This window comes from Podarcis vaucheri (assembly GCF_965113315.1).
Source record: "Podarcis vaucheri genome assembly, chromosome: 4".
NCBI lineage: Eukaryota > Metazoa > Chordata > Lepidosauria > Squamata > Lacertidae > Podarcis > Podarcis vaucheri.
The window spans coordinates 75,573,696-75,592,401 of NC_138762.1; the positions used below are offsets into that span (position 1 = coordinate 75,573,696).

Here is an 18,706-nt window from a genome sequence, read left to right on the forward strand (position 1 = left end):
TCAGGCCATTCACAGGACTTCTCTTTTCAACAGGCGACCGGATGATTGGACACTTTCTGCTGGAGGCAGCGGGACTATTTATGGCTGGGGCCATAATCACAGAGGACAACTTGGAGGCATAGAAGGTGCTAAGGTCAAAGTTCCTACTCCCTGTGAAGCCCTTGCCACGCTTCGGCCAGTGCAGTTGATTGGCGGAGAGCAGACACTTTTTGCAGTGACTGCTGATGGGAAGGTAAGATGATGTTAATGTCAAGCTGAGCCGTTGACATTGAAATTTTCTGTGAAGAGGGAACATGCTCAGTGAATGAAAAAAAAAGATTTGCAAACTTGTAAAGAAAGATGTTGCCTTATTTGGGCAAAATTTGTTATGTGAGATCAGAGCTACAAAGCCAGTGACAATCGCAGGAAACCCCTCTAGGTTCCAAGCTCTGCAGCAATATTGGCAACTAAGCATGATGCACAAATCACCGCACAATTCGTTTAGAGCTTTCGTTGTATCATGAATATGCAGATTGTATATTGAAAACTCCAATCTGCTAGAACTATAGTCATAGTTTGTTTTGTTTTGTTTTGTATTGTATTGTATTGTTTTGTTTTGTTTAGACAAGCCACAAGCCACTAACTGGTTGTTGTGGCAGGGTCTTATGAGGGTGGATGTAATGCATTTTATCTTCTTTTTATGTTTTTAAAATGGTTTTAAGTGTTCAAATTCAGTGCTGTTTTAACAGGGTAACTTACTTATTGGTTTAAAAATATTTATATTGATTAGTGTGTTTTTAGTTGTATGTGCTTTAATTCAAGTGAGCTGCCTTGAGTTCTGTGCTGGGAGAAAGGTGGGATATAAATAAACAAATGCACTATAAAAGCGGTTTCATGAGAACTACAAAAAGAGGAAAGCTGGTTCATAGAACATAAGAACAAATTCTTATTGTTGCCTGTGCGGTGCGATTGCACATTCTGTGTGATTTAATTCCCTTGCTGTATCAATTCATATTTTAAAAAAAGGAATCAGCTGAATGGCAAAGTTATTTTCTTGAAATCCCCCCTGTAGCAGTGTTGTGGGGAAGAACGAAATACTCCATCTATTCCTTACGGTTTCTGTCTGAAACTTGACCATGCAGAAGAGTTGAGTGTGCTCCACAGAGAATCAGCCCAAAATATGTAGCGTAAGAAGGCTGAGAGCGTCTGCACAACACAGATAATTTTGCAAACAAATAGCTACAAAGCTCATCCTTTCCATGTGACTAACAATGCAGGTCTCCATAGAACTGTATTCATGCAAGTAGAGTTTCCTCAACCCCACCTTAAGCCTCTTGATCCTCTCTTCTTGTGCATAGGTTGTGCTGATTTTGCTGCATAAACAACGGCACTCAAAGCATGAATAGCAGAAACAGAATGAATGATACAACAAACTCATATGATTGACAGATCCTTTCTTTTTTTTAGTTATATGCCACAGGATACGGGGCAGGTGGAAGGCTTGGAATTGGGGGGACAGAGTCTGTTTCTACTCCAACGTTACTAGAGTCCATTCAGCACGTGTTTATAAAGAAAGTTGCTGTGAATTCTGGAGGAAAGCACTGTCTGGCGCTGTCTTCTGAAGGAGAAGTCTATTCCTGGGGAGAGGCAGAGGATGGCAAGCTGGGTCATGGCAACCGAAGGTAAACACAGTAAATTTTTAACCGGAGAATATATTATAAGCACATGGGAGGCATTGCAGAATCTTAAAACAGAGGGTAACGTGTGTGTCTGTGTGGAACTTTGGCTGAATGGACTCCTGCTCCACGCAGTCTCTCATGCCATTTCACAGGATGGGAATGGAATGAAACATTTGACCTCTGTGTTACGATCCTCTATATGCAGACAAAACGCTTGTTTAGAGGGGTGGTTTATGCTGTGAGATTTTTTCAAGCTATGATTTAATGATACCTATCGCCGTCAGTTACTTTGCTATATTTACACTATATAAATAAGCTGTGTACTCATTTTCATTTTGTTTTCTTTTTTAGTCCTTGCGATCGTCCTCGAGTCATTGAATCCCTGCGGGGCATAGAAGTTGTTGACATTGCAGCGGGCGGAGCGCACAGTGCATGCATTACTGCCGCAGGGGATCTTTACACGTGGGGCAAAGGAAGATACGGACGACTTGGCCATGGGGATAGCGAGGATCAGCTGAAACCAAAATTGGTGAGATGGTGTCATATGCTTCAGTCATTTTTTTAAAAAATGGTTACAAAAGCCTCCTATTTATTACGGTGGATGATGAAGTTTTCAGATTGGGCTATTCCTCTTGTACAAGACTCAGGCAGGAGCAAAGAATTGTGGGAGATAGACTGCTTCTCCTCAGTTTTTTCCTCCTGCCTGGACGGAGCAGTTTGACACTCCCGGCTCTCACTGTTTTACTGTTTTCTGATCAGTTAAGTCTTCTCCTTTTCTGATATTCCTCTTTATTTATTTATCTCTCTGTTACTTTGCCTGTATTTTGGTTCCCTTCTCTGTCTTTCCTTACATTTGTCCACCACTGCGGTAAAATTAAACAACAGCAACAAATCTTTCCTCCCTACTGTATGTCTTTCACTGTCCTGGGTTCATTGATTTCCTCTCGTTTCTTACTTATTTCAGTCCCATTACCATTTCTTTTATTTTTTCTTCGTTCCTTCTCCTCCTTTGCTGCCCATCGCCCCTTTGGCATTTAAACAACCATTTACTTTAACAAAAAAGCCTGCTGGCTTTTGGGTGTGTGGGAACCACAGCCCTGTGCTCAGGAATAATGCATCTTCTAGTCTCCCTTTGGCTGCATGCACCTTTCGCTGTTGGGAATATGCACACACGGCCAAGTCGAGCAGGATTTTAACTCCTGCACATAGCTGTCAAGTGGGGGTTAAATCCTGCTGCTTAGGCTGCAGGCACCTGCCCCTTGCTGGGAACAGGCAGCTGCAGCCAATGCAGAATTGAATCCTGGCCTCCCACCCACCCGCCCACCAGCTGACATAAGTGACAACAGCTGATTGGCAGGTGCGCATGGTTTGGTGGGGAAATGGCCTCACAGGCCAAATTTAGACCCCTTGGCAGGTGAAGCTTCCACAGCCCTGGCCTATTGCAGACAATGAGACTTAACTCCCCTGTGTCTTTCAGGTTTCCTGTAGGGTCTATGGAAAGCTTCCCTTTTCATAGACAGCAGAGTTTGTTCGGTGCCCAAGTCCCTGAGGTGGCATGAGGCATATTTGGGGGGCGGGGATCCTTACTTTGATTCATGACATTTTGTACAGCTCTTGCTTTGTCTCAGAGAAAGAAAGAATCTCTCTAAGGCACTCCGCTTCATTCGGGGATTTGAGATTCATCTGAACCTGCTGCATACCCCCAAGATCTATACTTTACACCATGAGTAGGCAAACTAAGGCCCGGGGGCCGGATCCGGCACAAACGCCTTCTAAATCCGGCCCACAGACGGTCAGGGAATCAGCGTGTTTTTACATGAGTAGAATGTGCCCTTTTATTTAAAATGCATCTCTGGGTTATTTGTGGGGCATAGGAATTTATTCCCCCCCCAAAAAAAATATATAGTTCAAGCCCCCTACAAGGTCTGAGGGACAGTGGACTGGCCCCCTGCTGAAAAAGTTTGCTGACCCCTGCTTTACACATTTAGTTTGCTTGATACAAGTATTCTGGATTATTCATTATTCCTAGTATAAACTTGCCTTACAAGAAATACCTAATGATATAATAATAATAATAATAATAATAATAATAATAATAATAATTAATAATAATATTTATACCCCGCCCATCTAACTGGGTTACCCCAGCCATCTGGGCGGCTTCCAACACAATATTAAAATACAATAACCTATTAAACATTAAAAGCGTCCCTAAACAGGGCTGCCTTCAGATGTCTTCTAAAAGTCTGGTAGTTGTTCTTCTCTTTGACATCTGGTGGGAGGGCCTTCCACAGGGCGGGTGCCACTACCGAGAAGGCCCTCTGCCTGGTTCCCTGTAACCTCACTTCTCGCAATGAGGGAACCGCCAGAAGGCCCTCAGTGTTGGCCTACATAAGGATGAGGGGACCTACATAAGTTAGTGTACATCTTGTGTTATTTTTTGCTGCCTAAAGCTCAGGTTATTGAGATTTCTTTCCTAAAAAACCTCTTGCCTGTCTTCTAGGTGGAAGCACTCCAGGGCTACCGTGTGATTGACATAGCCTGTGGCAGTGGAGATGCACAGACACTCTGCTTGACGGATGATGATACTGTTTGGTCATGGGGAGACGGAGACTATGGGAAACTTGGGAGAGGGGGCAGTGATGGCTGCAAAGTACCGATGAAGGTATTTTGAGTTTCAAACTTCTGAAATAAGAGAGACAGAATTTGACAACCTGTAAATAGAACAGATTTTATTTTGCGTTTAGCATAAGCTAGCTGAGTTAGGGAATTGTAGTGAATGCTATGACTATTATTATTTTGACCAAACTGCAGGAGGCAGTGGAAGACAGAAGTGCCTGGTGTGCTCTGGTCCATGGGGTCACAAAGAGTCGGACACGACTAAACGACTAAACAACAACAATGACTATTATATGTGCTGTTGAGTTAAAAGTATTCCATGAAAATATTTTCATTTTTTTGAGATGCTTTGCTGACATTTCAAAATTTCCTATTAGTGTTTGAGTATGAAATTGCCATGCCCTTGATAAAAGGGACCATAACTTTTGCACCATGGTTAAGAATCACTCTGTTATATATTACTTTTTAGGTTAGAATGATCCATTAGCTGTTACAAATCAAAAGTTAGGCAAGTGTCTTAACAGCATGAATTTTGACATACTGACATCCAGTGGGGATTTATTGTTCCACCAGCATAGTTACCAAGATATTTCCTTCCATTTCTTAAACAGTGCACATAAGAGGAAGTCTTAAGAGAGGCGCAATGTCATTTCCATCACAAAAAACATCTGTACACCAATCTGTTACCATTTCAGCAAATTCTAAGACTTTGACAGATTGATTCTCAAAATGTGATGTATAAGAGCATGCAGAAGTCTCTTGAGGGTTTCATCCTCCTTTTTTGTTATTAAAATATTTTGTCCCTTTGGGCCTGTTCATCCCTCTCCAAAAAGTTTAAATCAAAATTTCAAAATCCACCATAGTGTCTAGTTAAAGTAGTCAGAAAATTTTCCTTGTTTTTGGTATATTTTGCTTGTTATATTCCCACTACTTCAGTAAAGTCAAGCGTATCCTTCTTTTTCTAAATCTCTAATGCACTTCTTGTCAAGTTTCTTTGTGAGATTTTACCATATGCTATTGCCAACCTGCTTGGAGATCACTTTGGGAGAACAACATTGGCAGTTGTCTCCAGATGTTGATTTCATTTCCTTAGTTTATTGTTTCTGTGGGTGATTGAATAGTACCTCTTTAAAGCAAGCCCTCGGGAGAAAATAGTTAGAGTGGTGAGAATCAGATCATTTAAAATTATTTCTCTCAAGTTACTGTAATAAAAACTTATTTTAGTCAACATTAAAATCATTATCTGACTAAGAATGCCAGTTTATTTTTAAGCTGTTTCTATATGCTGTGGGCTATGAAGTTGTCCTATCCTTTGAGTTACGTTCAAACTTTTCTTCCCTAGATCGATTCTCTCACAGGAGTTGGAGTAGTCAAAGTAGAATGTGGCTCACAGTTTTCTGTAGCCCTTACTAAGTCTGGAGCAGTCTATACCTGGTAAGTGAGCCAGTGATTGCAGATGAATTCATATGAGAAATGTAAAAATAGTTCTTTGTGGTTCTTGGTTTTCTTTCTGCAAAAGCACCATCAGGTTATACTGGTTTTGATTTCACTTAACTTTAATTTTAAAAATGTTATTTTGGAAAAAAACAACATGTGGTACTTTATCTTAAATTTGTTCCCAACAGATACTGCATTGCAAAGCCACATTTATTTAATACGAAAACTAAGAGGGTTTTGTGAACAACCTATCTAGCATTTTGCTGGTTAATTCTAGGAGAGGAAACTTTAAGATCCGAGTGCCCTAATTCACCCAAGTCAGGCTAGTCTAAGAATTGCCAATTGATTGAAGAGAAAAAAAATTGCACTGATTGAAACCTGTGTTGCGATTACAGGGGCAAAGGAGATTACCATCGATTAGGGCATGGATCAGATGATCACGTCCGGAGACCTCGACAGGTCCAGGGCTTGCAAGGAAAGAAAGTCATTGCTATTGCAACTGGCTCTTTACACTGTGTCTGTTGCACTGAAGATGGTATGTAAAAAAACAAACAAACCCCACCCTCTTCTGTCCCGGTCCCCCCATGACTGCTTTTATTTTGAACGTGGAAGGGAGAAAGGGAAATATGTTCCAATTACGAATAATGAAGCATTATTGTTGCAAATATATAATTGTGATATAAGATAGCAGTGTTGAGGAAGGAAGGAAGCCTTCAAGTCTTGCTTTGTTGGCTTCCCAGCAGCATGCCAGATTCAACTGAGATATTCCTTGCTCTGATCCAGTAGGTTCCCTAAGCTCTCAAGGGGGACCAAAGCAGACATTACATGGCAAGTTTTGTATGTACATCTTAATGGGTTGGGGTTGGCTTTTTAAATTAAAAGCAGCATTAGGCTATGACAGGAAAGAGGAGGACAGCTCTTTAACAAGCGTACATTGGATGCTGTTTTATACTGATCCAGACCAACTGTCCATGTAGCTCAGTATTGCCCACACGAACTGGCAGGACCTGTCCATGGCTTTGTGCAGGAATCCCTCCCAAATTTACCTGGAGATGCCAGGGATTGAGTCTAGGACCTTTTGCATGCAAAGCCGGTGCTCTGCCATTGAATGGAGGCTCTTCCACGAATAAATGTTCGTACTCACAAGCACAAATAAATAAGTAAGGCAGATGTGGCCCATTTGAACATTTCACGCCCAGATTATCTTTCAATGACTTGGTATGCAAACTCCATTACATTATTCCCACTCGATTAGCACTCTCCCAGCACAATCCAAACCTGAGATCCGTGGGGGTAATAAAGTTTGGAGTCAGCAGATCTTGTGCTTTCTTGGATGAGCTGTTATATGTCCCTCATCCCAACTGAGCCAGAGCTATACTGGGCTATGTCCCTCCCCCCAGCTCAGCAGGGGCTTAACCACTAGAACGGAAGCTGCAGGAACTTTTCACCAGTATCAGTCCCCAAAAAGAAATGCTCTGGGACATGGCAAAGAGAGATGTACACCTATTCCAAATGTGGTTCAGTTCAGTCATGCAACCTATGGCCTTATCATCAAAATTTGGACCCACACTCACCTGCTGATGGTAGCTCCTCCTGGACGCTCTTGCATGGAGTTTTGAGTTAAGGGCAAAAACCTAAGTTATACCAGCTTCCTGTAGTTAGCATTGCTCTGCAAATCCTTTCTCTGCATTCAACTATTTATTTCAGTTTGTTTTCCACATAGGACTATATTAGCACTAAGTAGCTCCGAATTACCTTTTAAAAGATTGTGCTTTTTAAAATAATAATAAAAAAAACGTTTAAATGTTGATATTGGTATGTTGAACTGATCTACGTTGCCTATTCTTGTGCCTTTTTATACTGGTCATGATTTGGTGGCGAAATAACGATCTTGATTGTCTTAGGTGAAGTATATACTTGGGGAGATAATGATGAAGGGCAGCTTGGAGATGGAACAACTAATGCTATCCAAAGGCCACGCCTGGTTGCAGCACTTCAGGGCAAAAAAATCAATAGAGTGGCCTGTGGCTCAGCACACACCTTAGCCTGGTCCACCAGCAAGCCTGCTAATGCAGGCAAGCTCCCTACCCAGGTAAAATTATGCCTTTTAAACCGTATAGTTAAGCCAGGTGTGGGGACCCTTTGACTATCCATTTGTTGCTGCACTGCAATTCCCATCAGTCCCAGCAAGCATGGCCCAATGGCCAGGGATGGGGTGGGTTCAGCAACATCTGGGCGACCAAATATTCCCCACATCTGGCTCAAACTCTTGGGAAACTCTATAAACTGTTAGCACTCTGGCTCTGTGTTAATAATTATTGGTTCCCCCCCACCCCCACTTACCCATCAGTAACATCTTCTTAGCGGTTGGCTACTGTCATGGCTAAGGCTACGCTGAGTATTTTCCTGTTTCAGCTTTTCTGGTCAAAAGTAGATTTTCTTTTTAAGTGGTTGAAAAGCCTAGAAGTGAGGCGACACCATGTTGTTACATCGGTATGAGATGTGGTTTTGTTACACCACTGAGGACAAAGCCATTTGAAAACGAGAGCAGCGCATCGTTGTTCCCAGTCAGGAGGCACATGCCTAGCAGGATACAATTGCAGTGCTCCAGTAGTCGATCATATCTGGCTTTGTGGTGACTTCACTGAGGGGCAAGTGAAGCTGGGAGTAAATGAACTAGTTAAGAATTTTGGAGACATTGGTGAAAAACCACTGAAAGGCTGTGCATGGGTTGGGTTTTTTTTTACATTGCAATAATAGGTACAGTGAATAGCTTGGGCTCTTCTGTGTCTTTCCTGCGGCCTCTCTTGTGAGTTTTATACCTGTTCACACTGTAAAGCCATGGAAACTTCCTGAAAATTCGCATAAATCAAAAGTGAGCTTCTGTCAATCCAAACTGCTTTGCAATGACTAATATGATGGGAGGAGCAACATCCATGCCCTTGGATAGCAAGAAATTAGAAAGGTGCCAGAAGGATGCTTAAATTTTACCACAAGAGCCATGAATATATCGATGAAATATGGGATGGATATTGTGAGGGAGAGCAGAAGGATTGTGGGTTTTTTTGGGCTTTTTAAAACATGCTGTGTATTATGCAGTGTAGTAGTAATTTCACCAACATTGATAGGATACGTTTTCTGGCCCCGAACAATATTCAAAAATTCCTTCTTGGCTATGTCGTGTATAAACTTTTGGAGATAACAAATCTCAAGCAAAGGCAATATCTGGGTATTCAGTGGATAGGCTAGCTAAATGGACTGTGCCTGATACTATCTCATTTAGCGTATGACTTATTCAGTGCTCATCAAACCCTAACAATGTGCTTGTTCCAGGTTCCTATGGAGTACAACCATCTACAGGAAATTCCTATAATTGCTTTAAGAAACAGATTGTTGCTGCTTCACCACATCTCCGAACTCTTTTGTCCTTGCATTCCCATGTTTGATCTTGAGGGACGCCTTGATGAAACTGGCCAGGGTCCTTCTGTGGGCTTTGATACGTTACGTGGAATTTTGATCTCTCAAGGAAAGGTAACTATCCCAACATCAGCTTCTCCACTAAAAATGACCTTCTAAGAAAAATATGTCACAGTAATGACATGCAAACGGTGCCCTAAGTTCTCTTCAGGTCTTCTGTACAGACCCAGTTATCTTCTGTATGAACTTCACGGGTGCAGACGCAGGGAATCTAATGACGAAGTTTTTCCCTGTTGCGTTTCTGTCCATATCTGCTTAACAGCATTTCACATTTTTACCAGCAAGCAGACTGCATCTTTTCCTCCTGAGCGAGTCACACGCTAAGGGGAAATTTACATCTTCAAAATGTGATTGCCATTGCTTTGCTTACTTACTTATGGTACATGAAATCAAAATTGTAACGGTTGAGGTATCTTGTGGGTGTTCGTGTCCGGAGTCCTGAGACAGGGTGCCTGTAAGGATTCTGAGAAATGAAGTGTTGTTCACATGCTGCTCCTTTTTGTTTTGTTTTCCACTCTCACATGTTGGCTGTTTGGAGATGGAACCCTTGTTGTTATATCTTTTGTCACTGAGTTCCTATCTGCTTGCTCCTTGTTTTTTCCTGACACATGGGGACAAGGACATTGGGACAGTTATTTGTGGCTGCACAGTTTGGGATGAGGGCAGTTGTATGGAGCTTCCAGTTGAACAATAGGAGTTTTTTTTACAAAACAAACAAACACGTTGCTACCTCTTTTGCCAACATAATGTTTAAGGTGCTTGATAATGGCTGTGGACCGATCCCAGCGCAAGGAGGTTTCAGTAGCAATGCCAATCCCACCTGGTAAACATAACTCAATAATAGGATTGCATTCTCAACACCTTATTTTCTCCTTTTTCTAGGAGGCGGCTTTCAGAAAGGTTGTGCAAGCAACTATGGTGAGGGATCGCCAACATGGGCCTGTGGTAGAACTCAACAGAATTCAGGTCAGAATGCTGTGCTCTCTTGAGTGCCTTGAATAGGAATCTGTTGTTGTGCGAAAACTTTGCCCAGCTTTCCAGGGCTTTGTGCTCAGGCAAAAGGCATGGTAGTTGTCGTCATAACTGGTTAGAAAAAAGACGGCCCAAGAAGTTATTAGCATTACAAGTGCTCAGTTTTGGGGGGGGGGGTGAGCACTTGTAATGCTAATAGCTTTGTGTGCTGCTCTTTTCTAACAAATTATGATGACAGCAGCCACGTTATGGTCCTTTGGAAAAGCTCCAAGTTGTATATTAAAAAATGTTTTGGAGGCAATAAGATACCTACACAGATGTGATTCCAGCTCCATTTATGCGTGATAAAGGACTGAAATTGTGGCTACCTGATGCCCCATAAATAGGGTTTTATGTACATATACGGCCTGAGCTTAATTCATTTTGTTAAAATATTCTCATCTGCTGTTCATTGTACAACAGGCCCAGAGCAGGGTACACAAAGCATTATGAAATAAAACACCTATCGTAAAATCCCAACAAATATATTCTCAGCCTTAACCAGCCGGTAAATGGCTGGGCCAACAAAGGCTTTGCCAGCTGGTGAAACTGAGAAAAGTGAAGCCCATCTTTATCAGTGATGCACCTCAATGGTTGTGAATGGTAAAGATTGTACAGATCAGGCTTTCTAAAGTTAGGTTGTGTGCCTGGGTATCTTCTCAGAAGTGATGTTCAACAGACATGCGGCACCAAGCAGGCTGTGGCAGGTGAATGCAGACCTGATCTTTCACCAAATATATTTCAGTGTTTGTGAGATGGAACCTTTTCTTCCAAGCCTAATTATGACCTTTGAAAATGTCCCCCCTGCATGACTATTAGGCTTTTAAGAAAAACTTCCATAGTGCCAATAGGAATTTTTTCAATGACTAATGGTTGTATAGGTGTTAGTGTGTGTGTGTGTGTGTGTGTGTGTTATCCCTCCCCAGTGCATCAATTAGATTTGTTTGGAGGATAACTATGTGCTCCCCCAAAGAGAGCCAGTGTGGTGTAGTGGTTAAGAGCAGTAGACTCGTAATCTGGGGAACCGGGTTCGCGTCTCCGCTCCTCCACATGCAGCTGCTGGGTGACCTTGGGCCAGTCACACTTCTCTGAAGTCTCTCAGCCCCACTCACCTCACAGAGAATGTTAACCACTTTGAGACTTTGAGACTCCTTAGGGTTTTGATAAAGCGAGATATCAAATCCAAACGCTTCTCTTCTTCTTATTTGTTATACTGGGAGAGGTGAATGTGAGGAAGACTGATAGAGAATGGAATGGATTGATGGGGTTGTAAGAGAGGGGTGGGATGGCTGTGTCCCCTACTGCCATTGGCATGCTGCCCCCACAACAGATTTCTTCCGAGGGAATGCAGCCTTTTTTTTGTGGGGGTGGGAGTGGGGAAGGGTCCCAACCCTGACTTAACACTTTGAGTTAACATGCTGAAGAGAGTGCTTCTTAACCAATATCCAGTGAATGGCTTGGATCTTAAAATATAAGTGAACAAGGGCAAGTCGAGTAACAAAAGCTTGCCATTCCTTCCTCTCCCATGCAGCCATTTAGCTCCCTGAGTTAACTTCTAGAGGTGCGGGGGATGAGGGGTATCCTGGAAAATATGCAGTTGGGTAGACAATAATAATCATAATTTTATTATTCATATCCCACCCATCTGGCTGGGTTTCTCCAGCCACTTTAGGGGCGGCTTACAGAATATGTTCACAACACGTGATGAGGTAGATCAAGAGCGAGTTGCCCCAAAATCTCATGGGGCTCCTCCCAATTTTAAATGGTTCCTCCCTCTGTCAGCAACCTCTAAAATCTCACAGCAGGGAGGAGCAAATGGACAAACTTTTCTTCCATGAATTTTCTACTGTCCGTGTAATATTCTCTACTTATTTGTGAGGTTCATTTGTCGTGTTGGTTTTTAGTGTGGTTGTTCTTTATTTTTTTCAAAGAAAGGAAAGCTAACCTGAAAAGAACTAGGGAAGCCATCAAATGGCCACTCCTGTACTCTGTAGCTTTTTTTTGTTAAAGCCCTGGAGTCGGATATGGTATAAAAAGTGTGCTTTCTCTCATCTTTGTACCTTTTATTCCCACATGATCTTGGGCTGCCTTTGCTTACATAGCTCGGGAGAATTTCAAATTGCCTTGAGTACTCTTAAGGCCCAGGAAACAAACATTTGGGCATCACATGGGGTCACATTGAGGAGGATGTGGGTTAGGAGAAGAACTTCCAGTGACGCGGGAAAGCTGAATGCCAAGCCTTAGGCCAAATGTGCCTTTTCAAAAGAAATTTCTTCAAAGGCTGAATATGAAGTATTGTTTTACTACACTGACTAAAACATAGAAAGGAAGCTTGGCTTGCTTTTGTGATAGTGTGGAGCATATTGCCAGGTCTACCTGAATGACAGAGTAGTCAGACTGCCTGCCTGCCTGCCTGCCTTTGTGGCATAGGGAGGGGTGGGAGGACTGAATTTATGGCAAGGGTATGGTGGGAAATGCTATAAATTTCGCGCATGCTGCTAAGTGTAGAGGAATATTTTAACACCAACACTGTGTTGGGATTTGGTCTGTCGTAAAGTTTAAACATTGCAATAGCCTTACTGTGGTTTTCAAAGAGAGGTCTAAGATACAAGATGGAAAAAGCTTTTTGCCATAGGAAAACGTGAACGTTCTAAGGAACTGCAGAACACTAAAGATCTCTACCTCTGTCTGTATCCCTCTACAGCCGTACCTTGGTTTTTGAACAGCTTCGTTCTCGAACGTTTTGACTCCTTAACGCCGCAAACCCGGAAGTGACTATTCTGGTTTGCGAATGATTTTTGGAAGCCAAACATTCAACGGGGCTTCTGCGACTTCCGATTGGCTGCAGGAGCTTCCTGCAGGAGCTAATCAGAAGCCACACTTTGGTTTTCGAACGTTTTGGAAGTCGAACGGACTTCCGGAATGGATTCCGTTCGACTTCCAATGTACGACTGTATAAGTACTGTTGACTCTATCCAGAAGTGATGCTCCTGAATCTCAGGCAGAGTGTTCAATCCATCTCTGGAGTCATCTTTCTTAACTGGGAATGCTGAATCTGGGATCCAAACAATTGTGGAGCATTTATTGCAGAAAAACAGTTCAGGGGAAGTTGCAAGATTGAAAAGCAGCTCTTGTACTCTCCTAAAAGAAGTTCTAGGGGTCATCATTTCACTACCTCTTTTTGGTCACAATTTCCTCTATGTAGGTGCTGAGCTGTTTGTTATTTTTTTTTTCCATAAAATGTATGCCTTCAAAAATTCCTTCTGAAATAAAGTCACTCCCTTGAGATGCACGCACACACACACAGAGTTTCCACATTACTACAAGTATCCCAGTACTGTTCATTAAGCATCAAGTGTTTGGTCTGTGAAATTTGAATTGTGTGATTAAGGTGTGCTTTCTTTCTTTTTACTTTCAGGTAAAGCGTTCCAGAAGTAAAGGAGGATTGGCTGGCCCAGATGGCACAAAATCTGTTTTTGGACAGATGTGTGCTAAAATGAGCTCCTTCAGCCCAGACAGTCTTCTCCTACCTCATCGTGTTTGGAAAGTCAAATTTGTGGGTAAGTATTCCCCCCCCCCCAATATGTCTTAACTTGTCCAGCATCTCCCCCCCCCCCCGCTTTTCTTCAATAGTGTGTTTTGCAGTAGAAGAGAAAAGTAGAAACATAAGAAATGCATGAACAAGCCACCCCTGGCAATTGTACTAAAATTTTGTAAACTAGTTATCAATCAAAATGATTCCATACTTGTCATATTCAAATAGAAAGCCATTCCAGCTAAACAATAGTTGTAGAAATCAGACTCGCAGCGCAAATGCACAGTGCCTTATGAATTGTATTTCACTTTTCGCTAACAGTGGGAAAAATGAATTTCAGATTAAATCTGAAATTAATTTAATTTAGGGCCGAACTTGGATTCTTATAGCCATGGTGAAATCAGTTATTCATATTGGAAAGTTTTCCTTTGGTATTTTATTTAATATGTTGATCTGGTTCATGCAATGCAGAAAGCTGCATGAAAGTGCAAACTCTTGGAGAGGAGCTTGCAACTGCTTTGCTCCCAACCCCCCTAACCTGCCCTTCTTTCTGCAACCCTATGTTTAGCTAAACCAAGGTTTGGCTTAGCATGTTGTCCCAACCATCGTGGATAAGCCTTTTCCTCATTAACTGTGGGCTATACCCAAGGCTTGTTCATAGTTACAGCTTGTTGTTGTTTTGTTTTATGGGAAGCTGTTTGCTAATTAAATAAATAATAACCCCTATTTGGGGACTTCCCTGGCTTTTCTGGCCCATGTAGGACCAGTCTGGATAGTTGGCTTTGGGGAAGATTTGACGTTTTCTCCCCGCAAGCAGTTTTGATCTGGGCTTCCAATGAAATGAGGCTGCATTTTAAGTAGTATTTTAATCTTATTTTTAAGTTGTATTTTAACCAATTGTTTTTATACCTGATGTTAGCCGCCCTGAGCCTGGTCTTGGGCGGGGTATAAATAAAATAAAATAAATAAATAAAATAACAAAAAACAAATACTTCTGCAACATATGAGTCCTGGTAGGACTAATGCATTCCTATGGCCAATAAATTCTTTGAAATATGCGACCTGTTCTGTCCCTGGAGATTGGAAGTGAGGCCACAACAAACAAAAAAACAACACATTTGGGAATTATTCATTTGCACTGCATGTAATTCCCACCTGCAACCTGACATAGTGGCTCTCAGATTAATTTATCCTTAACAGTGAAGTTTATGCCATTTCCTCCCTCTTCTTCTTTTTTTTGCCTTAGGTGAATCTGTAGATGATTGCGGTGGAGGCTACAGTGAATCAATAGCAGAAATGTGCGAGGAACTTCAGAACGGGCTGACGCCACTTCTGATTGTGACTCCGAACGGACGGGATGAATCGGGAGCAAACAGAGATTGCTTTCTCTTAAACCCTGCAGCAAAGTCTTTGTTGCACATGAACATGTTTCGTTTCCTGGGTAATTGCCACATCGACATTGCCACATCTTTAAAGTCTGTGCAAAGCTTTCGTTGAATAACACATACAAACTTCTCTCTTTGTCTTAAAAAAAATAGGGGTTTTGCTGGGGATTGCCATTCGGACCGGGAGTCCTCTGAGCCTCAACCTTGCAGAACCTGTGTGGAAACAGTTGGCAGGAATGAACTTAACCATCGCTGATCTCAGTGAGGCAAGCATAAGCTTATGTTCATCCGTGTAAATATTAGTGAAATGTAAGACCTTTGCTTGGTCTGGTTATTACTACAGCTAGGGGGCCATATTTATTGCCAGAAGCCTACTCTGTATTTGTATGGGTAAGATCCTGCTTTCCAGCTGTGATAAGAGATGGGGTAGGAAAAGAGGGAGGGGGCGACAGGTGAGTGAGTGTGAGCCAGTGGCACACCCCACCTTAAATCACGTTGACAAGTTAATGTCTGACTAGTGTGTAATTGCAGTTCACATTTGTGGATCTTGGTTATCCTTAGTCTGTAACCTAATACAGCTGAGTGGTGTGTGGGTGTGTGTGAATAAATTTCTGCTCTGCCACAGGTCAGCCCTCAGTTAAACTGAATTTAACTTAATCCAGACTTGAATGTTTCTGCTGGTGGTTCTGCCACTGGTGGCTTTCTGGGTAGAGAAGATGGTAGCTGCACACCAACTTTTATAACACAAAATGGCTGCCATGGAGAATGTAGGGTTGCCCAAAATTGGACAGAACCACCCCAACAACTTTATACTTACTGTGGGAAGTCAGTTATGCCCTCTCTCTCTCTCTCTCTCTCACACACACACCCTTGCTGCTGCTGCTGTCGTCTTAACGACAACAGGAAGCATTCCTTAGTAACGGGAAATATATACAAGGTGTCCATGCCACTCCCATTTCACAGATGTTGCTTAAAAAGGACCTGCTCAACTTGTCCCATAGCTTGCTTTCTAGGAGGACTAAAGACTCACTTTTTTGTGTGAATAAAATAAAGTTCAGAATCTGGGGTGCCCTTCCAGGGGCAGTATGTGGTGCTTGGCAACCCTTGCTGAACACACATCCACTGTGTCTTCTGGATGTCATTTCTTAGAAAATAAGTTCCTTACGAAATAATTTCTTTTTGGAGATTTTCTGTTTTGCTCATCTCTGTGTGTATTTTCATTCTCCTATTATACTTAACAATTGCTGGAGCCCAGAATAGCTCTCCTATAATCTTCTGTACTTCAGTGACTGTCTGTGTGCCAACACTTCCCGGGTAGGAATCTTCAGGTGACTCGCAAAAACAGGGCTTTATAACATCTCTGGCTGGTTTTTAGAAATAATTTTCCACTATCTCCTGCGATTCTGCAAGCGTGCAGGTTTGCTTACAGAACCATGAAGAGCCCATGTTGGATTTAGAAGTATTTTGTGGGAAAGGCTTTATGTGGGTTTGTTTTTTTTTCATTTGAAAGGTTGATAAGGATTTCATTCCTGGGCTTATGTACATCCGAGACAATGAAGCTACTTCCGAAGAATTTGAAGCCATGAGCCTGCCTTTCACAGTGCCAAATGCGAGCGGTCAAGACATTCAGCTTAGTTCCAAATACGCCCATATTACACTGGATAATCGTGCGGAGTATGTGAGGCTGGCGATAAACTATAGGTTTGTGGAACACTACTATTCTCCTGCTTTCCTCCCACGATCATTTGCATTTCCCCTAGAGCCCTGATCATGGGTTATCATGGGGGAAGTCTGTAGCTCAGTGGCAAAGCCTCGTGTCTTGCATGCAAAGAGGCAGAGATTCAGTCCCTGCCATCTCCCTGTGGCGCTGAGACACTCCTGCCTGGAATCCTGGAGAACTGCTGTCAATCAGTGTAAATAACGCTCACCTAGGTGGACCATTGATGTGACCCAGAGTTTCTCAAACTTGGGTCTCCAGCTACAGTTCCCAACATCCCTGACCACTGGTCCTGCTAGCTAGGGATATTGGGAGTTGTAGTCCCAAAACAGCTGGAGACCCAAGTTTGGGAAACCCTGACCTGACTTGATATATAAGGCACCTTCTTACATTCCTAAAAGCTCTTGGGATCATGGACCAGTTTATTACGAGTACTTGCGCCAGAATTCTTTTAAGCCTCTTTTCATTCGTCCTATAGATCCATATAATTAACAAGCATATCAGTGACTATCCCTTTCACTCATAAAATGTGTGTATTTTGGCAGACTTCATGAATTCGATGAGCAAGTTGCGGCAGTTCGGGAAGGGATGGCCCGTGTTGTTCCTGTTCCTCTTCTTTCCCTTTTCACAGGATATGAGCTGGAAACAATGGTATGTATGTGCAGCCATCACTACTTCGGGGCAACTTAGTAAAAAAGCGAAAGGCAAAAGCCCAGGCCAAGTATTAGTACAGGAGACTCCCTGTTTAGATGGGGTTTACATTCTGGCCTTCGTACAAAAGTGAAATCTGTGTAAATGGGGAGCACCTTCTGTACCTCTCGCGTAGAGTTCTTCCTCAGAGCCCAAACGGGACATCGTCTTTGGGCGCTGAGGAAGGTCTCCTTATGGACTGGAGGCGTAGCGGGGCTTTGTTGAGGCTCTTCAAGTCTCCCCTCCGCACTTCCAGCCTTCTGGTGCAGCACATGACTTGAGCGCACGTAAATTGGCGGCGGGGCTGCCTATATGTGCGGAGGCGGTTTTAGGGCTGCACGATTAGTTCAGCTGCAGGGGGCGGCACAACAGCGCTGGCGGAGCAGAGCGTGAGAGACGGGGGGGGGGCAGAATTTAACGGTGCACAGGGTGCCAATGAAATTTGAGAACCCAAAGTATGTGAATCGGGACATTTCCTTGAACTTGTTATGTAGCAAAAGAGTTGCAGTAGGTTATGCCTTGTTATTGGCCAAAGGTTAAGATTACTCTGACTTACACAATTGCCCCATCGGCATGTGCTACAAGGGTTGCTTTGTGTACTTTTTTTTTTTTTAAAAAAGCATGGATTAAACTTTGGGCCAAGTCATTGGCTTGCAGTCTTAGCGGCTGCTATATAATGAAGAGTGGGGGAGAATTGGCCCAAGTCATCTGTTACTTCTGTTGGGAACAGTGAATTCCTTTTTGCTCCTTTCGGTTTCTGGCCATCCTCAAATGTAGGGTATGCTTATGGCTGTAAAGCCAGGATCTCCTGTGCAGTGCTAGTATGGCTACTGTGTAATACAGCTTTGCAGATACGTTTAAAAATTGCAACAACATATAGCTCTAAATATGCACTAGCTTGAACATACTTGCACACAGGTGAGGTGAGGAACTAAAACTGAGGACCTGGTAGGACTAACGGCAGCAAACCACTCCACATTTTTCAATTCCTGGGCTCTAAAAATGGAATATGACATTCCAGCTTCAGGAAAAAATGCAAAATGTGAAGAGTAAAATTGAGTTAGGCTAGATGCTACTTTGAACTCTGATCCCACATATTTTCACATGCAGTATTAAGAATATGCATTCTCTGTTCAGTGGTCCTAAAAATCCATGTTTACCTTTAACATTACAGGAT

General features: G+C 42.6%; 1 protein-coding gene across 6 annotated transcripts in view; it reads left to right on the top strand.

The window, feature by feature from the left end:
* The window catches only part of HERC2 (HECT and RLD domain containing E3 ubiquitin protein ligase 2), a 101,081-nt gene that overhangs the window by 79,671 nt on the left and 2,704 nt on the right, over window positions 1–18,706 (top strand). For all 6 annotated transcript variants that reach the window (XM_082219998.1, XM_082220000.1, XM_082220002.1 and 3 more), the window contains 14 exons: window positions 34–232; window positions 1,447–1,661; window positions 2,010–2,187; window positions 4,162–4,323; window positions 5,620–5,711; window positions 6,110–6,249; window positions 7,619–7,806; window positions 9,048–9,245; window positions 10,074–10,157; window positions 13,621–13,762; window positions 14,984–15,178; window positions 15,276–15,388; window positions 16,633–16,823; window positions 17,385–17,490. In XM_082219998.1, coding sequence (XP_082076124.1) covers window positions 34–232; window positions 1,447–1,661; window positions 2,010–2,187; window positions 4,162–4,323; window positions 5,620–5,711; window positions 6,110–6,249; window positions 7,619–7,806; window positions 9,048–9,245; window positions 10,074–10,157; window positions 13,621–13,762; window positions 14,984–15,178; window positions 15,276–15,388; window positions 16,633–16,823; window positions 17,385–17,490 — 2,203 coding nt within the window. The remainder of the gene's footprint in view (window positions 1–33; window positions 233–1,446; window positions 1,662–2,009; window positions 2,188–4,161; window positions 4,324–5,619; window positions 5,712–6,109; window positions 6,250–7,618; window positions 7,807–9,047; window positions 9,246–10,073; window positions 10,158–13,620; window positions 13,763–14,983; window positions 15,179–15,275; window positions 15,389–16,632; window positions 16,824–17,384; window positions 17,491–18,706) is intronic.